Source organism: Raphanus sativus, chromosome 6 (assembly GCF_000801105.2).
Source record: "Raphanus sativus cultivar WK10039 chromosome 6, ASM80110v3, whole genome shotgun sequence".
NCBI lineage: Eukaryota > Viridiplantae > Streptophyta > Magnoliopsida > Brassicales > Brassicaceae > Raphanus > Raphanus sativus.
Window position 1 is genome coordinate 12693699 of NC_079516.1, and position 21077 is coordinate 12714775.

At 32.8% G+C, this 21077-nt stretch overlaps 4 protein-coding genes and 1 non-coding gene across 9 annotated transcripts; 3 read left to right on the forward strand and 2 right to left on the reverse strand.

The window, feature by feature from the left end:
- The first annotated feature begins 3188 nt into the window (after window positions 1-3188).
- LOC108829030 (BTB/POZ and TAZ domain-containing protein 1) lies at window positions 3189-5730 on the forward strand. Of its 2 annotated transcripts, none has more exons than XM_018602676.2 (5): window positions 3189-3429; window positions 3549-3688; window positions 4156-4459; window positions 4746-5083; window positions 5390-5730. In XM_018602676.2, the coding sequence occupies exons 1-5, from the start codon at window positions 3298-3300 to the stop codon at window positions 5574-5576; spliced, it is 1101 nt and encodes a 366-aa protein (XP_018458178.2). In that variant the 5' UTR covers window positions 3189-3297; the 3' UTR covers window positions 5577-5730. The 2 variants fall into 2 exon arrangements, with proteins under 2 accessions (XP_018458178.2, XP_018458179.2); XM_018602677.2 differs by having other exon boundaries at window positions 3324-3464.
- Window positions 5731-7319: 1589 nt separating this feature from the next.
- Window positions 7320-7391, reverse strand: TRNAT-UGU (transfer RNA threonine (anticodon UGU)). Its single transcript has one exon. It is a non-coding gene; the product is annotated as a tRNA-Thr (tRNA).
- A 2108-nt stretch (window positions 7392-9499) lies between these two features.
- LOC130494511 (uncharacterized) lies at window positions 9500-11816 on the forward strand. 2 transcript variants are annotated; one of them, XM_056989833.1, is made up of 6 exons: window positions 9500-9756; window positions 9854-10221; window positions 10406-10706; window positions 10811-11041; window positions 11137-11294; window positions 11363-11816. In XM_056989833.1, exons 1-6 carry the CDS (start codon window positions 9516-9518, stop codon window positions 11453-11455), a joined length of 1392 nt encoding a protein of 463 aa, XP_056845813.1. In that variant the 5' UTR covers window positions 9500-9515; the 3' UTR covers window positions 11456-11816. The 2 variants fall into 2 exon arrangements, with proteins under 2 accessions (XP_056845813.1, XP_056845812.1); XM_056989832.1 differs by having other exon boundaries at window positions 9501-9756; window positions 11131-11294.
- A 1461-nt stretch (window positions 11817-13277) lies between these two features.
- On the forward strand, window positions 13278-14425 carry LOC108829034 (uncharacterized). Of its 3 annotated transcripts, none has more exons than XM_018602682.2 (5): window positions 13278-13391; window positions 13500-13548; window positions 13655-13772; window positions 13845-13997; window positions 14079-14425. In XM_018602682.2, the coding sequence occupies exons 2-5, from the start codon at window positions 13535-13537 to the stop codon at window positions 14265-14267; spliced, it is 474 nt and encodes a 157-aa protein (XP_018458184.2). In that variant the 5' UTR covers window positions 13278-13391; window positions 13500-13534; the 3' UTR covers window positions 14268-14425. The 3 variants fall into 3 exon arrangements, with proteins under 3 accessions (XP_018458184.2, XP_018458186.2, XP_018458185.2); XM_018602684.2 differs by having other exon boundaries at window positions 13315-13391; window positions 13506-13548; XM_018602683.2 differs by having other exon boundaries at window positions 13321-13437.
- A 3298-nt stretch (window positions 14426-17723) lies between these two features.
- Window positions 17724-19191, reverse strand: LOC108829033 (uncharacterized). The gene is made up of 3 exons (XM_018602681.2): window positions 19005-19191; window positions 18836-18902; window positions 17724-18739 (listed from the first exon to the last, which is right to left on the reverse strand). Exons 1-3 carry the CDS (start codon window positions 19083-19085, stop codon window positions 17970-17972), a joined length of 918 nt encoding a protein of 305 aa, XP_018458183.2. The 5' UTR covers window positions 19086-19191; the 3' UTR covers window positions 17724-17969.
- Between the last annotated feature and the right edge of the window lie 1886 nt (window positions 19192-21077).

Genomic DNA, 21077 nt, shown 5'->3' on the forward strand with positions numbered 1-21077 from the left:
TTATTATTTTAGAATGTATTTTTTAAAAAATAAATAAATTTATTTTTGGATATAAAATAATTTCAATATTATTAAATAAAATAAATAAAACATAAATTTATTTTTGGATATAAAATAATTTGAATATATTAAAATAATAAATAATTATCATTATATATATATATATATCTTTTATTTTATATATTAATATATAAAAGAGATAGAAATTTTATCGAAATTTTATTTAAAAACAAAATAAAATTTACAATTAAAATATTTATTTTTAAAAATAATATTTTGCATTTAAAATATAATATAATTTATATAATTAACTTATATTTTTAATGTGAAATACTATTTAAAAAAATATTTATATTGTAAATTTATTTTAGAAATCAAATTTTTATTTTCTGGATATAAAAATAATTTTATGATAATATTAAATCAAATAAATGAACTAATTATATTTATTTCTTAAATTTATAAATTGTAAATGCAAATGCTCTTCCAAAAGCTTCATATGAGAGCATTTGCTAGAGAGCATTTAGAAAGCATTAGCATTTAGTAAATGCTTTTCTAAATGTTTTTCAAACAAATGTTGATTGGATAATGTGTAGCATAATGCTAATGCTAATGCTCTACCAATCAAGACCGTAGTCGTGAAGTCCACATGTTTGTTCTCATTTTGACATACAGTTCGAAGACTATATTAAAAAGGCTAGCACCAGAACTACTCGCCACATTGCAAGTTTGCGAGCTGCACAAAGTTGTGAAGACCATTCTGCTTATTTTGTAGAGTTCAAATAAAATTTTATAAAATTATCCAATTATCATAAAAAATTATAGGAAAAACATAAAAACAAAGTCTCTATCAACACAAAGAAGAAGATGTATCAAAATATTAAGGATTCAGCGGCGTGGTTGCCTCCGAAGATCAAGGGAGGCTGGTCAGGTCAACGGACATCCGGTTTATGGGTTGGTCAATCTTTTTGGGTTAAATTTTAGTTTTGAATCTCAGGTATAAGTAATATTTAAATTTTGATGTGTTACGCATGTTTCTTTCTTTTTCGTGTTAGACTTTTAGTTCAAACAAAAAAAAACTTGGGAAAATATAGAAACACATATGCAGCATCATCTTCAATAAAGAATCTGGAATGCCGGTGAGTTTTGTGGACTTTTTTTTTCGCTAAATACTTTTATGGACTTTTGTCAAAGCATACACACTTTGTGGATATCCATATATCAACCGTTTAATTATTATAAGCACTAAAGTACACTGCTGATTCATGATACGTTGTAAAATACAAATATACCTAAGTCAAGTCCAAACTCTAAGGGTAAGATTGGAGTATAACATGCACATCAATCTCCAGTGCTTCAAAAATTCAAGTGGAGTAATAAACAGTTTAGAATATAAACCGTTATGTATTTAAAATTCAAATGCTTGGAAAATGTTATGTATTTAGAATAGAAACTGTCATGTATTGGAAAGAGTCTTGCATGAAATCATCAAATCCATTAGTTTATGTTACACTTTTCACTTTTTATCTTTCCTGTAAACTTATCCACAAGTTTTGGATTTTGTTTTTTAGTCTTCTTAAAGAGCCATTTGTGAATACTAAAAGCCGCATCATGATTAATTTATCAAATATACATACAAACATTATGTAATCAACTATATATGTAAATACAACTCTTGGTTAAGCTACAAAATATCAAGTTGTAATGTGGGTAGAATGGATTCTGGCCTTGTGAGATGTCTACACAACTAGTTAGCATGGATATCTATTTTTAAAAAAACATGTCATAGTTTTGGATTCGAGTTCGTTTAGTTATGTCTTAGAGCCTATTTATCATCTTATATATATAACTTAATTGTCAGATGTAATTTTGTAAGAATTTGTATTTTACTAATATGTTTCAGTCGACCACAACCAAAAATTATAGACAGAAACATATAACTTACAATACTCCGAACACTTGTCGTTATAACAATGTTTAAACTGGACTATTATGATTGGATTAGGTTTGCCTGCTATATGCGGCGAGCTTTCTTTGCTTCTCCGATAGTAAACTAACATTTATTTAAACTCATTCGATGCTTATGATGCATTTTATACACATGATTTAGCAAAAATGAATGAATAAGAGAATTACAAGTGGCCAGACAAGAGGGCTTGAGAATGAGGATAAGCAGCCACGTAGACGAGGATGTGGCTCTTGGGAAGAGGCAAGGGTCGGTTTACTTGCAATAACCGGCCTTTCTCAAGTTTAAATAATAGTATTTCAACTCTCTCTTTTTCATACTTTGGGACCGGTTTTATCCCTTTTCCACGTAGGATCAATTAAAAACATAAACATTCGTGACCTCATGGGGACAAACATCCTACATGGTACCCAAAATAATACTATTGTTTTGTTGTCATCGATGCCAAAAGCAATACTATTAAACTATTAAAGGTCACTTTTAGTGGAAATGTAAAAGTAACAATGGATTGTAATAGAGTTTTTAATATGGATTGTAGTAGAGTTGGTGTGTCAAAGGTCCAGTTTCAGCACATAAAATATTGCTAGTTAGATCCTGTTGGTATAGCCTTTTAGGATTAAAAAGAGTTTCTAAAACTATTAATGTCTTCTTGTGGTTGTGTTAGAAGGCAATGCGGCTATTTGAAACTGTTTGAGGCATATTAACGCCACATTGTTTTATAATAAGAGTGTTACATAACACTTCGTAATATACGTAACATAACTAAGTGTGGTCAAAATGCAGGTAATTATTTCAAGATATGTAGACTAAATTTTAAACTTCTGCGGATTGATATGGCTTGAACATTGGAGTAAAAAAGTTATAGTTTAATATATATTGTTTTTTGGTCAATTTATTAAAATGAGAAAACACATTCTCTTATTCGAATTTTGGTTGGTGTTAAAGATAAACCCTAACTATTAATGACTCATCATGACTCATATGAGATTTTTTTCTTTTGAGCAAAAACTTATATGAGAGTCTAAACACCTCAAATATTGTTTCACTATACAGTTAAATTTTTCGGATTGTAAAATACAGAGAATCAAATACGCTCATAGCGTGGGGTATAAGACAGAGACAAAGAAGAAGATATTTATTAAATAGAAAAGCCACGTGGCATAAACACATCGTAAAAGAGCAGGCTTCGTTGAGCTGTCTATAAAATGCCAGAGATGCATCCCTTCTCTATCAATTAAAACCATCCCACACAAAACTTACCCAAAATCCTCTGTCTCTCTCTCTCTCTCTCTCTCTCTCTCTCTCACAAACCAAAAGCTGCTCTAGTTAAGATGGCCATAACAGCTACTCAAAACGACGGTGTTTCGTTAACAGCCGATAACGTTTCATACGAACTGGTGGAAACGGATGTTGACATCATCACTTCCGGTCGCCGTCGTATTCCGGCACACTCCGGGGTCCTTGTGAGTTTCCTTTTGTTGCATGTCTTATCAGTTTCGTACGTTCTCCATCTTATTTCTTCTTTTTATTATTTTTGAGAATTGGCTTTAATTCTTCTTTTGATATTAAACTTTCAATGCAGGCTTCTGCATCGCCGGTACTTACGAACATCATCAAGAAGCCGAAGAAAAGTTACGGCGGATCATCGAAAAGAGTCGTTAAGATTCTCGGTGTTCCATGCGACGCCGTTTCAGTTTTTGTCAGATTCCTCTACTCTCCCAGGTTTGTCTCAGATTTTCAATATTACGAATGATTAGGGTTTTGATAAAACTTTTAGATGATTTTTTGGATGAATTCAATGAATTTGTTTTTATTATTATTTTTACTAAAATCGTCGGAAATAACATTACTAAACTGGTTGATTTATAATTATTTACCAAATTTGACTTTTCTCATATAGACCAGATTGCGATTGATTTGGACTTTTATATTCAAAACGTGTGAAACAAAAGGAAAGCGAAACGTTACTATGCATCAAAAATTCAAAATTGAAACATTAATATTGAAATTACGAATTCATGGACTATATGTTTTAATCATTACAGAGTATGTAAAAAAATACAAATATAGTTATATAAGGAATTTATACCAATTTATTTGAAAATCCTTAATAAACATGAATAATTGCGTTTTGTTCTTTCTCAAGTCTTTGTATAAAATGTCTAAACATATTTCGTCTCTTTCCTTAGTCTGACCGAGAAGGAGATGGAGAATTATGGAATCCATCTGCTGGCTGTATCACACGTTTACATGGTGCCTCAGCTGAAGCAAAGGTGCACGAAAGGCGTCGGTGAGACACTGACGGCAGAAAACGTAGTCGATGTTCTCCAGCTAGCTCGGCTCTGCGACGCACCTGACCTCTGTCTCAAGTGTATGCGTTTGATCCACTCAAAGTTCAAGACCGTTGAACAAACCGAAGGATGGAAGTTTCTTCAAGAACACGATCCTTTGCTTGAACTCGACATTCTCCAATTCATTGACGAGGCTGAATCGGTAACTACATTTTTACTCATAACATTTATTTTCATTTTTCCTCTGTTTGAGATCTCTCCTGATTTAAAAATTAAAAAACAAGAATCTGGACTGAAGGTATAACTAAAATTACTCCTATAATTGATCCATATTAGAAGACCATAACCATTTTAATGATAATTTTAATATATTTTTGACAATTTGAAGATATTCGTCTAGCTCTTTAAAATCTAGGGACTAATGCGAATATTTCGGCTGTGCGTATTAGCCTCTGATCATAGTTAGGTATTTGGTTGACTTCTTGCAGAGGAAGAAAAGAAGACGGAGACATAGACGAGAACAGAATCTTTATATGCAATTGAGTGAAGCCATGGAATGCATAGAGCACATATGCACCGATGGTTGCACGTTGGTCGGACCATCGTCCAACTTAGACAACAACAAGTCAACATCTCAAGTCAAAACGGGTCCATGCAGTGCTTTCTCGACGTGTTACGGACTCCAACTTCTGATACGTCACTTTGCTGTCTGCAAGAAAAGAGGCGATGGCAAAGGCTGTCTTCGTTGCAAGAGAATGATTCAACTCCTTAGACTCCATTCTTCAGTTTGCGACCAATCTGAGTCTTGTCGTGTCCCACTTTGCAGGTAAAACAACCGACATTTTGATAATAATTAAGCAAACCCACGTTTTGTTTTCTTTTATGATTCTAAAGATGAAAGTATTCACTTTCTCTATAGTAAAATCTCGTTTGATATTCACTTTCGGTGACAATAATAATGATAATATGTTTGTGGTGGTGACCTACTTATTAGATGATGAGTCATGATCAGAAGGCTGGAAATAACTTTTGTTTTCGTAAAGCTATTTTACTAAAATCTTTTGTTTTTTTGTAAAGATATTTTAGAAGTTGGAATCTAATTTCAATGTCACTTTTTCTGTGATTCGAGTAGGCAATTTAAGAATAGAGGAGAAAAGGACAATAAAATGGTCGAGGACACGAAGTGGAAGGTTCTAGTCAGAAGAGTTGCGTCCGCGAAAGCCATGTCTTCATTGTCTCAATCAAAGAAGAAGAAAAGTGAAGTGTTATTCAAAGAAGAAGCTGAAGATTTCATCAGAATCCGGAAGAAGTTATTTTGATTTGTTATTGTATTCTTGTAGATTATGTAGTTAATGAGCGATTGTTATTAGTAGTTTGTCTCTCGGAATGGTTGATTGGGTTAAATTTGTCGATGAGTAACCCTTTTAATCTGTCGTTTGTTCGATCCTATTTATAAATAAACGTATTTACATATGTTTCTTTTGGTCAAAAGTATTTAGCTATGTAATTAAGTAAAATTATTTGTAATCGTTTTAACAATGTAGTTTGCACGATTTTATTTGCAAGACTAAAAGGAGACTAGCAAAGAGGAAAATAATACCACCAAGTTTTCGTCTGTGATCCAGTTTTGAAAAGTCTCCTCCCAATTTTGTTTTTTTGGTCTGCTTCTACAAATATTAAATCTTATGTGTTTCTGATGCATGATTTTTAACATATATTTGATAGAAAAATTTGGTTAGGACTATACAATTCAAATTTATCAAAATGATCGTAGATGTATGTATCTGATATGACCAGACCTCTTTGTATTTTTGCTTTAACAAAATGGACCTGATTGTATATGAATCCTTACAAGTAGAGATTATATGCGAGGTACTTCTTTATCTACACTCCAAGTTGTATCGTCCAATCAATTACAGTCATTGCAACTATGAACGAGAAAACAAAAAATTGCTAGGAAGAAACCTAGATTCAAAAAAGGAGATCAAGATTGACCAACTGGCCTTAGTCATTGGTATAGTGGAATTGATCACGATTGAGGATCCAAAAGAAAACGAAACAATTTTTTTTTTGTAAAACGTGTGCGATATATATCACAACAAATATCTATACTCTCTATTTATAAGAAAAGACGTTGGAAACAGACCAACCACAGAATGTGGTGGTTTCGTGTCCGATGTCTCACATTTCAATTCATACTGATTAACTGCCATATGAATGCAATTGATGTGAAAAGATTATGAAATAACAAAGAAGTAGAAACACGTAAAAGATTTACTTCAAGAGTTATTTTTGGTCAACAACTTAAGAGTTTAAGTTTTTAGAAATGGTATAAGAATATCTTCATGCTATGACAAAATAATTTGGCTAACGAATAGGTAAGACCGAGTGGAAAACGAGAATGTAAGACATCTTTAAAAATAAAGTTCAGAAAGATCGAGCGAGTTAATTACATATCTTTTCCTATAAATATTTCTTTCAATATAAATGGAAATGAATAGTATTACTTTGTGGAATGTAGCAAAATACCATTTTCCCTAATTTTTTTTTAAATTTTCCCTAAATCTTAGTGCGTACAACTTTTCGGATAGTGGAGCCATGCAGCCACAAAGTAGAGAGTTTATACTAGAGACCACAACAACAATTCTTAACAGGGAAATATGAGTGGCTAAAGTTTCAATCACATATGAATTGATAATAAAAATAAAATAAAATCTGATTCACAGTGATTGTGTTTGTTTATGACATTTGAGCTGTAAAGAAAATGTTGAAATGAATAATGAAGAATGTACAAAATCAGAAGCCAAATTGGTTTCAAAAAAAAAAAATCAGAAGCCAAATACTCATCAACTTTTTTCCTCTGCAGGTTCTTGAACCGCGGCTCCTAATATTAAAGATGGTCAGTATAAAGCATTGTACGTAATGGTTGTTGTTGTGATCAAGGGGATCAATAGCACAAGGTTTTAATACTAGTAAGGAGTCGGTAAAACTAAAAAGCTTTCATCATTGTACGTAATGCCTTGTGTTGGAAGAAAACCTGATAAAAAGGAAAATTTAAAAAGTGCCCACACGCAGGATCGAACTACGGACCTTCAGTTTACAAGACTGACGCTCTACCACTGAGCTATACGGGCATTTTGTTAAATTGTTTCAGCTGCAATTATAAATCTGAATAAAACTACCAATAGTCTCACAAGCAATCAATAAATGTGAATACCATTTTTGTTTGACCGTCTGGTTCTTTCCTCTTGAGAGCAACACTTGGCATTTGATATATTCTTGCTTGATCATCTTCCGTAGGTAAAGAACCAGAGGAAGATATTTGTCTTTGATGTTTTAATTTTATGAAAACCATAAAAATGAGAAATATATTTAGTGAAATTGTATGATTTTGCATATATAATGTGAAAAGGTATTTTTTGTCATTTTTAATAGGTTCCATTTTCAAAATTCGTTTTTTTAATATCACTAATATTTTTACAATTTTAAAGTCGTGACAGATTTTTATTGACACATTCACAATCTAATTTTGTTTAAAATTTTGAAAAAGTTACTATCATATATTTTAAAATATATAGAATTAAAAGGTCATAAACCACAAAAAAATAATTAAAGCTTGGTTCTTCAAAGTTATAAATTTTCCTTTTCTAAATCTCTTTAAATCAATAAAAAAGAGTTGTATCATATTTTTCTACACATGTCACAATTTTTTTTAAATAACAAATAAAGTCACTTCTTTTTTACAATTAATTTTTGTTTAGATTTTTTAAAAATTGAAAATTACTATAAAGTATTTTTAACAATATATAATGTAAAAGACTATGTAATAGTAATTTTCCTTCTCATATACCAAAATCAATTTGTACAATATTTAACACTAATTTTTACTTTCTGAAATCATAAAGAAAAGATAATTATAAAAAATATTTGATTGTAATTTTCTTTTTAAAAATCTTAACTAAAAATTGTAAAAGAATGTTTAATGTTAATTTTCCTTTATTCAAATCCTAATTAAAAGGTCATAAACCAAAAAAAATACTACAATCTTATTATTGACATATTAACACGATTTGTAAAACAAAGATAGTAATTTTTTGTTTTTAAAAATGCTATATCAAAACCGATTTGTACAATAATATTAACATTTATTTTCCTTTTCTAAAATCATAAAAAGATAATTTTTTAAAGATATATATCTTATGATAAAGATAGCTACTATTATTTACAATATTTTTTCTCAAAAAAGGAAAATTACTATTAAATAGTTATTTATATGAAATTTTTTATTTAACACATGTCATAATCTTAAATATAAAATTGACATGTGTCACAATCATGTTAATTACTAACTTTGAAAAACCAAACAAATATTTGATTGTAATTATCCTTTTTAAAAATCTTAAACTAAAAAATTGTAAAAGAATGTTTAATGTTAATTTTCCTTTGTTCAAATCCTAATTAAAAGGTCATAAAGCAAAAAAAAAACTACAATCTTATTATTGACATATTAACACCATTTGTAAAACAAAGTTATAGTAATTTTCGTTTTCAAAAATTCTATATCAAAACCTATTTGTACAATAATATTAACATTATCTTTCCTTTTCTAAAATCATAAATTTTTTTTTTTTTTAAAATATATCTTATGATAAAGCTAATTACTATTAGTTACAATACTTTTTTCAAAAAGGAAAATTACTATTAAATAATCATTTATATAAAAATATTTATTTAATTCATGTCACAAACTTAAATATAAAATTGACATGTGACTTTGAAGAACCAATCTTTATATAATAAGATATTTTATTTTGGTAAAGTTATTTTTTGAAGACAAAGTTGTATATATTTTTCTAAATATTTTTAAATCGAACAAAGTGGATGAGATATTCGTGAATATTCGCGAATATCTGTAAATATTTCTCCAAAACAAAACAAATAAGAAAATTGGATATCCGTAAAATATGAAGCAAATCACAAATAATGAAAATTACCGTAGTATTTGATCCACCCACACCCCTAGTTAAGTTTGTGTTGTATATGATTTTAAATATTGATACATATGACTAGATTTCTTTTTCTTCTGTTTTCTTTTTGCTAAAAAAAAAATCTTTTTCTTACATATTACAATTTTTTTTCTTTTTTCCGTACCCTTTATTTATATTTATGCCCATTAGTATGGTCTGTATAAAAGAAACCCTAGCAGGGTGGTGGTGGTAAGAGGACTTGTCTCTGAGATTTGTGAAGCTTTAGAGAGGATGAGTGGGACCGATGCGGGGAATACAGCTAAAATAGCGGTGTGGTGGGACATGAAGGACTGTCCGGTTCCAGAGGGTATTGATGCTCATCGTGTTCGTCCGAGCATAGAAGGTGGGTTCAGACAACTAGGCTACTCTGGTCCTGTCTCCATCAGAGCCTATGGAGACCACAAACAAACCCCTGACCACCAGCTACAAGCTCTCTCTTCCACTGGAGTCGCGGTGGTACATATCAGATCTGGTTAGTCCAATTAGTTGTTGTTATATAAATAGTTTATAGATTGAACTTGGGATTATTATGTAATAGTGAATATGTTGTCCTTTCCGTAATGAAACAGAAAGCACGTGCGCAGTCATGTATATGGATATGGTGAAATGGCGAGAGGATAATCCTCCTCCGGCTACAATGATGATGATAACCAATCAGATGCTAGATGTTTTCCATTGGGATCTGGCCCGGCTTCAACAACGCACGACTTACAACCTTTTTCTGGCTTATTCAGTCCAACCTCGCGCAGTATTGTACGTTCACACTCGTAAAGAGTGGCTCTGGGAAAAATTACTACTTGGGACGACTGCGGCCGTGACAAGCAGCAGCGCAGACACGGCGGATGATGCCGTGTTTCACTGCAAAACGTGCTCTTTGGATTGCCTAAGCCTTAAGAGTTTCAAGGAGCATCTCTCCACTAAAAAACATGCACTAGAAGTAACCATCCTCTCTCTCTCTCTCTCTCTCTCTCTCTCTCTCTCTTTCTGCTTATATCAATTTATTGTTTCATTGTCTCCAAATTGCCAAAAAAAAAAAGAAGTTTTTATTAAGATTTAATGTTTTTAATCCTCCTAAATTTGTTTAATCTACAAATCCTTTCTTTGTTTTTTGGTCAAATCAGGAGGTTTTACACCCTACGCCTACACAAATCATATCTGTAACGAGCAAGTGGGGAAAGAACTATGCTGCTACGCCTGAATATGCGACAGCTAAAATCCATGTGTGTTGGAACATGTCTGAATGTCCTATTCCCGACGGTTACGATGCTCGTCGGGTCCGTCCCAGTTTGGAAGGAGCGTTCAAGGAACTAGGCTATTCTGGTCCTGTCTCCATCACTGCCTATGGTGACCATAAAAAAACCCCCAAAGGCCACCTTGAAGCCCTCTCTTACACTGGAATCGATGTTGCACATGTCATTCAGGGTTAAGTACACTTTACTAGCGCATGCATGATTCCCTTTTGTTTTAGCAACTATCCCTTGCATTCTTATACCCTTTTTCTTTTTCTTTTTTTCTTGAAACAACAGAAGTCATATTCTCGCGCATGTCTAGAGATTTGAGGAATTGGGGATATGACAATCCCGCTCCGGCTACAATGATGATCATATCGGATGGCGCTGAGTATGTCTTTGGAGATACTATTGCCCGGGAACAACAATTTAATAAGTACAACCTGTTTTGGGCTTATTCTTTTAGGCCTCTGAAAATGTCAATCCTGCTCACTTCTGCCGAGTGGCTCTGGGATAGCTTACTTGCAGGTGCTTTTTTTTTTTTTTACCTCTCTTCTATCCACTTCCTATATATATATATATAACCACCGAACTAATCTCTTAAAGCTATTTATTAGTTTCAGAGACAAGAAGACATGATTTCCTTCGGAAGTGCAGTGGAAGTAGTATTGAAAGGGTTGGTGAATCTGCCGGAATGTTTTATTGCAAAGTGTGCTACTCTGATTTCAAAATCCTGGATGAATTCATCAGACATCTCTGGACTTTAAATCATCTCTGTGATGTAAGCATCCTCTCTCTCTTTTTTTTTTGTTATCAATACATTTGTCTAACCATTCTAGGGAAAAGCAGGAGGAGGATATTCGTGATCGTCTTCGACATAACAACAACCAGAGACTGCTATCGCTTGCGGCAAGTGTTTTTTTCTTAATGATAAGTTTCTAATAGATTTTACAACAGAGACACCAACACTGTTTTTTTTTTTTCCATTTTGTAGAAAGCTCTTTTCCCAGAGAGCAAGCTGGTTGAAGAAAGCTGCCCAGAAGAGGTTGCGACTGAAGAAGTGATCAGAGTTATCCTATGAACCTATCTTTATTTTTCTTGTTCTGGTCTTATGTTTCTCTGCTTGAAGTACTTTAGTTACTTTTCGGACTTACTTTTTTCTCGCTTGTTTAATTCACCAAACAATATAAGTTTAATCGTGTTACTGTATGTGTATTTGCAATGGGCCTAACGGTTATTATTTTAGTGTTTCTTTACGATGCTACATTGAATCTTTTTGTGTATTAAACCTTCTTTCTTTATACGTCACCATCTCTCTACACATTTATAACACTCACTTCCAAATTTGTTATAACCATTGTTAAGCTGATCATATCGGATTTTGGTGCCTTTTACCTTGGAAATGCACTTGCCGAGCGACAACAAATACAGAAATACAAGCTGTTTTGGGCTTATTCTTTTAGGCATCGGGAAATGTCAATCATGCTCACTTCTGCCGAGTGGCTCTGGGATCGCTTACTTGCAGGTGTTTTTTTTTTACCTCTCTTCCATCCACTTCCATATATACAACCTCCAAACTAATCTCTTAAAGCTATTAGTTCGCTGTGGAAGTGTTGAAAGTGTTGTTGGATCTACCGCGGAATGTTTTATTGCAAATTGTGCGACTCTAAGTGCAAACGCCTGGATAAATTCATGAAGCATTTCTCGAGTCAAAAACATATCTCTGAAGTAAGCACTCTCTCTCTGTTTTCGTAATCAATACATTTTTCTAACCATTTTAGTAAAAAGCAGGTGGAGGTTATTAATGAGCAATCTGAAAGAAAGAGCAAACGGTTGAAGGAAGCTAGTAGATGTGACTGAAGGGTTGATCAGAGTCTTGTTCTATCCTTATCTTTATTTTTCGTTTTCTGGTCTTATGTTTCTGATTGAAGTATTCTATTTACTTTTCGGACGTACTTTTTCTTTTTTTGCTTGTTTACAGCAAACAATATCGCTCTATATCTACATTTATAAGTTTAATCGTGTTACTAGGTTAAAACTATTATTACGTTGATTATCAAACTAGAAACGATGACAACTAAGAAACGTGCATTTCATATAAAGTAGACAATTAAGAAAACATTCCTTTACTAATTCTTGTAAGAGTTGTGAAGAAATATAGTCTCTTTATAAATGAAATATATTTGAAATCTTAGTCAAGCATATGTAATTGCGTGACTGACTAAACCGAAAGAGTAATCGATCAAGCTAATTTTACAAACCAAAAACATAGGGAAAAGACGACTTTTTTTTCCTTTTAGAAGATAAGAGAGAGGTTCGGCTCCCCCCGGAATCTTTTATCGAAAATAGTTAAACTCTTCAGAAAAATCATATATCTTTGCTATTTTTTTCCTTTTTATCAAACATCTTGCTATTTCTTCTATATTTTTTTTTTAGTAATTTATGATCAAAAATCATGTATGTCATTTTAATTTTATCCAAAGTTACGTCTTTCAAACACATCAGAATTTTATGCAATTTACGTTGTGTGTGAATCCAAAACAAAAAGAGTATAAATTTTATGCGTTTACGTTGTGTGTGAATCCAAAACATAAATAATAGCTACGGGGAACATATTTGTTTTGGGCTTGAAACTCACGGAACAAAGAGATGGGCCTTACAATAAAAAAGAGAAAGGATGTTGTTCTTACGGCCCGATGCCTGCAGGCCTAATGGGCTTAGCTAAAGTTTTACGCCCGAAACTACTTCGTTTGACCTTAGGGTTTATATTATACAATCTTTCCATAAAGTAACCGGTTTCAGACATAACTTCACCGGCGAGGAGACAAGAAACGATATACCGACGATCTCTGTTCGATCACCAGAAGAGAATCATAACGTAGCTCTTCTACTCTACTACAACCACTAATCAATCAAATAGTTAGGTACAAAATATCATTTTATTGTTACGTTATTGATCTTTGATGTGCCAATTGATATTTGTCAGGAGCAGAACCTGTCTGAATTTGAAAGCCTCCAGAGATGAAAAACATAATGTATCTATTTTCAGTTATGTTTTTTTTTTCTTTTTAAAATTCAAAGTCCTTCCCTTTTTTTTTTTTGTTTATGAGTCAAAACTTGGATGTGGGTGTTGTTTTGCAGAGTGAAGGCAAACGCGGGTGCGCTTACAAACTTCGAGGTGCTTGACTTACTTAACTCAAGAGGTGCATCAAAGGATACTACAAGAGCTAATGATAAAGTCTCCGGATCAGAATACAAGGTCTCTCTTGCCCTCCTTAAATCTCTTGTGACCTTATAAGAGAGATATTTGATTGGTTTTGTTAAACTTCAGGTCTATGATTATTTGATGGAGACTGCTGCTTCCACTCAAACGCGTGAGACCGTTACCAAATTCTTTGACAAGTGCAAAGATTTCAAACTCGCCAAAGCTGAGATTCTCAATGTCATCAATCTAAGACCAACTTCTGATGTCGAGTTGACTCCGGTTTGTGTTCTTATTCGTTTTACCAAATCTCATTGTACCATTGCGTTTTAGCCTTTGATGATTTTTGCCACTTTTTTGTAGATCATAGAGAAGCCTGATGAACGGGAAATCGACATAGATGGGATACTAGCGCTTGTGCAGGAGTTGCTACCTCCTCTTCCTTCACTGGAAGCTCCTAAAGAAAACGAGCAAGAGGAAACAGAGGACGGTGAACAAGAGGAAACAGATGACGCTGAAAAAGAGGAAACAGAGGATGCTGAACAATCCTAACATGGCAACTGCAGTTTTGACTTTTGAGTTTATATATATTTTCAGTTTGTAAAAGTATTACTTTGAGAAACTATCTGGAGTCTTCAAAGACATACTTTATTCCCACTTATTCATGAAGCATAAGACCCACACAAGTATAGTGTTATATGTTCTTGACATCTTATTTAAAAACAAATTAACTGTTATAACTCGAATATATCAAATTTGGTTGAGTAAGCATACGGTTGCACATATGCATAAGTGTGCTTATATTAATAAGCAACCAAACACATTTTAGGAGATGTCTCTGTTACTTTAGGTTGCAAGTCAATGATTAGGTACTAGCTTAAAACGAATTACGAGCCTCACAACAAAATGATATTTACTGGAGACAATTGATTCAAAGATGTTGAGCCGGACATACACAACTAACGGTTGCCTCATCAGCATTATATATAACAAATCCCTTAATTGCATACTGATAAGAAGTTAGATCATTACTCATAAAACTGTATAATTTGACAAGAGGAATTTCATATAATCACAATGTGTATTTTTTTTGGACAAAAGCAAAAACTTTCAACGAAGTATGTTTGATTCAGTTTGTGGTTTCATGTTAATAGCCACTGACTCTCAATCTCTACTACCATCTACGAGACTATATTTTGGGTTCTACATAGGATTTATCCAAATAATTGTTTGAAACGACATCACAAGTTTGATAATGATTGTTTCTGTGTAGATAGAAACAAAAAGACTATCATATTTGATAATTTTTCTGTTTGTTTCAAACCGGGAAATTCAAATTGTAGATGACTTCATCAAGGCGAATATCAGTGAATGACTTGAACGTGCGCATAAGCCTCATGTTATCATGATATGAATCTTCATGCACATATAAAAATTGAAACTGTGTTTACTCTCAAGCATGAAGAGTGAATCTCATCTGGATGGAACTGCTTATGCACCAAAGAAGAAAAGAAGGAAAAAGATACATGTCGAATCTCCTGAAAGTAAACTAATCTTGAACTTGAAACCATATTTTTGATTGCTAAACTAAACTCAAGACGACTATTTGTCTTCGTCAGACTCCTTTTTGATTGCTTCCTTCTCCATTTTCCTTGCTGTATAACAAGTAAAAAATCAATCAAATACAATACATTTACCATAATAATTCAGTCATAACATTTTACTTACCCACTCTCCTCAAGTCTCCTCAGCTTTTCCAAATCTATACCCAACATCTTGTTTTCGTCACAATCGATTTCATATTCCACTTTGCTTGATGTGTAACAAGTAAAAAATTAATTAATCAAATACTTAATTATCATTATAAATCAGTCATAACATTTACTTATCCTAGCTTTCTCATATCAGAGTCTTCACTTTTCACTTGTTTAGTAACAAGTAAAGAATTAATTAAATATTGAATTATTATAATAATTCAATCATAACATTTACTATGTACCCAATCATAATACCCCACGAAACACCTCATTTTCTTTACTACACATTTCTCTTTTTTGATTACTCCTTAGTTTTAAGCTTTTTTTCGATCTCAACCTTGATTTACTTATCGGCTACTTGGTTGCCTTTTCTCTTTCATTTTTCTGGGTCTGCGTTTGCTTGTTCTAGTGCCGGCCTGAAACAAACACAAAATAAAGATCAATTAATTAATAACAGAAAAATGACAATTCAGAAGTATATATATAAAGCAATGGTGATTACAGAGAACACAAAAACAAGACCAAAATGATATATAGATTCAAACTGAACCAACTTCAGAAGATCTTGTAAAGCGTATAGACTTCAAGTGTAGATAATAATAGACTGAGAGGTTGGTCCAAAATTGTGCATTATCTTTATTAGGAAAGACATGTACCCTAGTTCAATTTATACTGAATATTTTCCAAGTCTTCTTATATCTTTTATATAATGGGAGAAGAACCACGTGTATAAAACACTAATCCATGTAATATTCTAATTCTCTACCAATGTTTTACATTTCCATGACAATACATAAATTAAATTTCTTTTCTTAGACTACAGATCAATAGTTTTATAAAGAAAATCTACAAATTCTTCAAAATCCTTGACATGTATGTTATAGGATTTTGGATAAAAATGAGATACGATATGTATTCTTCTAGGTGGTGATTGTTTAGTATTTTTTAGTTTTTGTTTTTAAATTTTAGTTTTTTGATCTTTAGATTTTGGTTTTAAATTTTAGATTTTGGTTTTTAATTTCAGATTGTGATTTTGATTTTTAGATTTATATTTGTTTTTGAAGTTTTTTTAATGAAAGTAATTTATTGTAAGACAAAACAAAGAAAACATATCAATAAATGTTTATTTGATATGCAAAGAATTAATCATATCTATAATTAAGCATGATTTTGTTGCTTCACACTTTCTTTTGTTTCCTTTTGTAACTTTCAATAAAAACCCCGCTTCTACATAAATCAATCTTCAAATCAAACGGTTTTGCTTTCTTTGCAAGCTACTGCCGAGGACTCTGATAAGAGTCAGAGAATCATCTCTGAAGAATCCTACGTTTTAGCTTCACCAACAAGGCAAAGACCTGGTAGCATGACAAATACATTACTGCAACAGAGAAAATACCTGTTAAAAATGCCGCATCATTTGAATGAATCAGCCCTAAATTTCCAAACAAACACCTATAAAGCTTTTAATTTAACTGATAATAAGTCCAGGAATGGGTACGGCCACCTAAAACAACATGGACTGATTATTGTCAAAGTTAAGAATGACTACAGTAAACAAAAATAATCAGCAACTTCGTATGAAATGTCAACCATATGTGGCCTAATGAATGGAGAGTCCACTGAAAGATAACATAGGCTATAGTCCAAGAGAAGAAGTAAGCAATTCTGAAGCATGTAAAGCTCTTCAATAATGATAATTCAAACATGGAGACTTTGGCCTTTAAAAATGGATTAACTGAAGCCAGTGTACCTTTGTTTGTTAACTCAGGGTGTATGATTATTTGTTGGAGACTGCTGCCTCCACTCAAAACACGAGAGAGCGTTACAACATTCTCAGACAAGTGCAAAGATTTCAAACTCGTCAAAGCTGAGATTCTCGATATAATCAATCTAAGACCATTTTCTAATGTTGAATTGTGACGCCGGTTTGTGTTCTTCCTTTACCAAATCTCACTATCATTGCGTTTAGGCACTGATGATTGTTGCGACTTTTGTAGATGATAGAGAAGCCTGAAGAACGGGAAAATCGACATAGATGGGTGAACAATCCTAACATGGCAACTGCAGTTTTGACTTTTGAGTTGATATCATTATATTTTCAAATATAGAAGAATATGTTCTTCACATCTTATTATTTTATATTCAATGCAAAAGTGTTTTTATATTTCATAGCCAGTCAAATCATGGAGAAACATGACCAGTATCAATGTTCAAGGAATGAATTATTATTGCAGACCAAACAACTTGAAATAGCTTCACTGAAACTATTTTTTATGTATTGGAATATTCTGTTTAACACTTTTTTACGTATTCACAAACCACCACACTACATCACCATCACCACAATGATTCAGACTTAGAAGCAAACAAAGCTCAAAAGTTCTCAGAGTCCCAAACACTATACCCACATTACCTAAAGCTAAAACAAAAAGAACCAGAGTCAGTAGTCCCAAGAGTGATGGGGGTGAAAACAGAGAAACAACAACATCTCTCTTTCTCAAGATCTGCAAAACATGCTAGAGGAACGAGTCAACCGAACAGTCACACAGCCACCTTCAAAACTAGTCTCAGTCTTGATCGCGTTCCGTTCATACGGCTTCCTGCATCCAGGACACCGCCCATCTCCATCGAAAATCGTCTTGTGGCAGAAAAGACAGAGCCTGAACCCGCAAGGACACGGGAAGAAACTCGAATCCGTAGCGTCCAAGTCTTCACAACAGATGGGACACGAAGAGGGTGCCGAGGCAGTGGTGAAACGCTTGTCCAGCACAGGAAAACTAATCTGCTTTGCTTGAGGACGATGGTGGTGGTGGTGGTCGTCTGTCTTCCTCCAAGCTCGATTACTCATTTGCTTCCTTGATGATGCTTCTTCATCTCCAATACCCACAACATGGAGGAGACTCTCTTGCTCCTTGGCTGACTTATGGAGGAGAGTCTCTTTCTCCTCCTCCTCCTCCTCCTCAGCTTCTAATGCATCAGCAAGAGCTTCCCAATCATCTACACACCCGTCATCATCATCTGCATTGTCCTCTTCCGTTATGTTACTAGAGCTGCTGCTGCTACTACTACTACTACTACTAGTCCTGCTTCTCTCACTGAAGTTAGTGCCTCCCACGGAACTGCTTGAAGGTGATTCCATATAGCTCTCATGGTGAAGATTGGCACCGTTATTATCATAGTCTTCTCTACGCCGCCTATCTAGATTATTAATACTCTGATCAGGCTTCTCCCTCCTCTCCTCCTTACACCCCTTACTGGTCACCGCAACTAAAAAAACAAAACAAACCAAAGCCAACATTAACCACCAAAGGTAACAACTTTAATCGAAGGGTTTTAAAAAGATTCAGGCTTTTATTAAGATACCTTGAGAAAGCCATTGGTCACGGCGGAGACCGAGCTTGTTCTGCTTCATCTTACCAGACTTATTGTTCTGCAATAAAAAAAAACACAATGCAATTAGAAAAAAAACTAAATGATGATTCGATTTTCAGAGAAAAGAGATTGAGATTTTTTAAGGATAGCGAATCTTTACCTTCTTCTTCTTCTTCTTTGAGAAATCTCTGGCGTTAGAGGACGCAGTAACGGAGGCGTTGGTGATGGAATCTGAAATCATGGTTTTGGCAGGATGATCCTCCTCACTGAGCGAATTGAAAATTTGAAGAATGGGGAGATTCTCAAAAACCCTAAAATTCGATTTGAGACGCGAGGGAGGGAGAGACGAAAGGTTAGATTTTTGTTAATTAATTAAATCAAAGAGACTGAGGTTATATAGTGGATAATGAAAACTCTTTAAATTACCATATTACCCCTATCTAAGTCGGTCACTGTGCACGTGTGAGATAAATTGTCTTACAACTTCTTTTTTTGTGACACGATTGTCTTATAACTAATTAATTATTTTTTTGTCGACGCTTATACTAATTAATTAAAGTTGGATATGTGAGATTTTGACATGATACTAGTCAGAAATTAGATAATGAGAGTCTTGATATAAGAAAAAAGTATCGGGAAGGATAATAATTTGAGGTTGCTGATTTGTTTTAGATATTTTATGTTATTAGATTTCAAGCTTAGTTTGACTTTAAATTTAATGTAGATTTATAGAAAATTTATTAGTTCTTTGTTTGAAATCAATGAAATTTGTTACTCAACTGTTTAAAAAATGTTTTTAGTATATAGTAATTAATTTAACTAGATATCATGGCTTATCAGGTTGGACTTAGTTTTAATCCAGTTCTCGAATCTCAGCTTTGATGTATCTATTACCGATTTCGTTGTTTTTTGTTCTTTCATTTTTGCTGAGTTTGCTTTTACTTCTAGTGTTGGTTTTGAAACAAACCAAAATAAAAGATCAATTACTTAATTAACATAAAAAGACAATTCAAAAGTGAAAAATATATCCTTACTGCTATATTTTTTTGACACGGTGAACAATGATCTCTTCATTCAGTACAAGATCAGCTTTGATATGGTGAACAATGATCTCTTCACTCAGTACAAGATCAGCTGACGCGTCACAGTCTTGAAAAGGTAGACTTCCCAACGAGTCCTTCTTCTATCAGTGTTTTCTTCAGACGTCCATAGACTTCTGTAACAGGTAGATCATTTGGAACTCGACAATTTTCCGGTCACCAACACTAATCAAGTGTCTGTCTTTATAAAGCTTGCAATGCGTTCTTTTAGAAGCTAATCCCAAAGAAATCTTTTATTGTTAATAGAGGAGATTTACGCTTCACAAATAAGCATGAGAGAAAAAGAGAGAAATAAATCAAAATTGATCTTCCTCAACTCGTTAGTGCTTTGTCCACATTGAAAAAGTAGAAAAAGATATATCCACAATCAACACTTAAACCCAAGGCTTGAATCTTCTCAACTGGCTTTAAAGCTGAAATCTACTATTGCATAGAAGAAGGTGAAATTTTGGCCCAAATAATAGATTTAAAGGCTTGACCAAACTTGTGCATTATCGTTATTGAAAATTTACCTTAGATCCAATCTATGTTATTGGAAATTATATATGCCACATATCATTGTTTTATTTTACTTTTTTTTTTGTTTTAAAATGCGGGAATCAATACTATTAAAAGAGAAGTACATATTTTATCTACCATTTAAAAGTCACATTGGACCATTTCCTAGAAATCACAACTGATATTTATCTATTTGCATAATAATATCATAACAATAATTGTTATTGTAATTTATTATTTTCTTTTCCTAACAACTAATTAAAAGTATTGTTAATGAATTCTTTTCCTCCTGATTTCTTTCCTAAGCATATGTTTCTTTTTTGTTCTAACTTGTGATATTTAAATTTGTTGGTTTAATTGTAGCTATGATATAACCATGATTTTAATTAAAAAGGACTATTATAAAACATATATTTTCTAAGTTCAAAAACATTATAATAATACATGTTATTCATTTAGCTTTTTAGATTATATGATACAACAAATTATAAGACAATAAATATAGATTAAATAAGAGGTAAATATATGATACAATAAAATTTACAATAATAATATATAAACCAATAAAGTATTTTACTATTAAAAAAATCCCGCACGGTTGTGCGGGTCAAGATCTAGTTTTGAAGTTATAATAG

Bases quoted from the DNA above. Each gene is read 5' to 3' on its own strand.
- LOC108829030 (XM_018602676.2), top strand. From the start codon at position 3,298: ATGGCCATAACAGCTACTCAAAACGACGGTGTTTCGTTAACAGCCGAT. The intron at 3,430-3,548 runs GTGAGTTTCCTT...CTTTCAATGCAG, and splicing joins CGGCACACTCCGGGGTCCTT to GCTTCTGCATCGCCGGTACT. The intron at 5,084-5,389 runs GTAAAACAACCG...TGATTCGAGTAG, and splicing joins TGTCGTGTCCCACTTTGCAG to GCAATTTAAGAATAGAGGAG.
- LOC130494511 (XM_056989832.1), top strand. From the start codon at position 9,516: ATGAGTGGGACCGATGCGGGGAATACAGCTAAAATAGCGGTGTGGTGG. The intron at 9,757-9,853 runs GTTAGTCCAATT...GTAATGAAACAG, and splicing joins GGTGGTACATATCAGATCTG to AAAGCACGTGCGCAGTCATG. The intron at 11,042-11,130 runs GTGCTTTTTTTT...GCTATTTATTAG, and splicing joins CTGGGATAGCTTACTTGCAG to TTTCAGAGACAAGAAGACAT.
- LOC108829034 (XM_018602682.2), top strand. The intron at 13,773-13,844 runs GTCTCTCTTGCC...GTTAAACTTCAG, and splicing joins TCTCCGGATCAGAATACAAG to GTCTATGATTATTTGATGGA. The intron at 13,998-14,078 runs GTTTGTGTTCTT...ACTTTTTTGTAG, and splicing joins CTGATGTCGAGTTGACTCCG to ATCATAGAGAAGCCTGATGA.
- LOC108829033 (XM_018602681.2), bottom strand. From the start codon at position 19,085: ATGATTTCAGATTCCATCACCAACGCCTCCGTTACTGCGTCCTCTAAC. The intron at 18,903-19,004 runs GTAAAGATTCGC...TTTTTATTGCAG, and splicing joins CAAAGAAGAAGAAGAAGAAG to AACAATAAGTCTGGTAAGAT. The intron at 18,740-18,835 runs GTATCTTAATAA...TTGTTTTTTTAG, and splicing joins TGACCAATGGCTTTCTCAAG to TTGCGGTGACCAGTAAGGGG.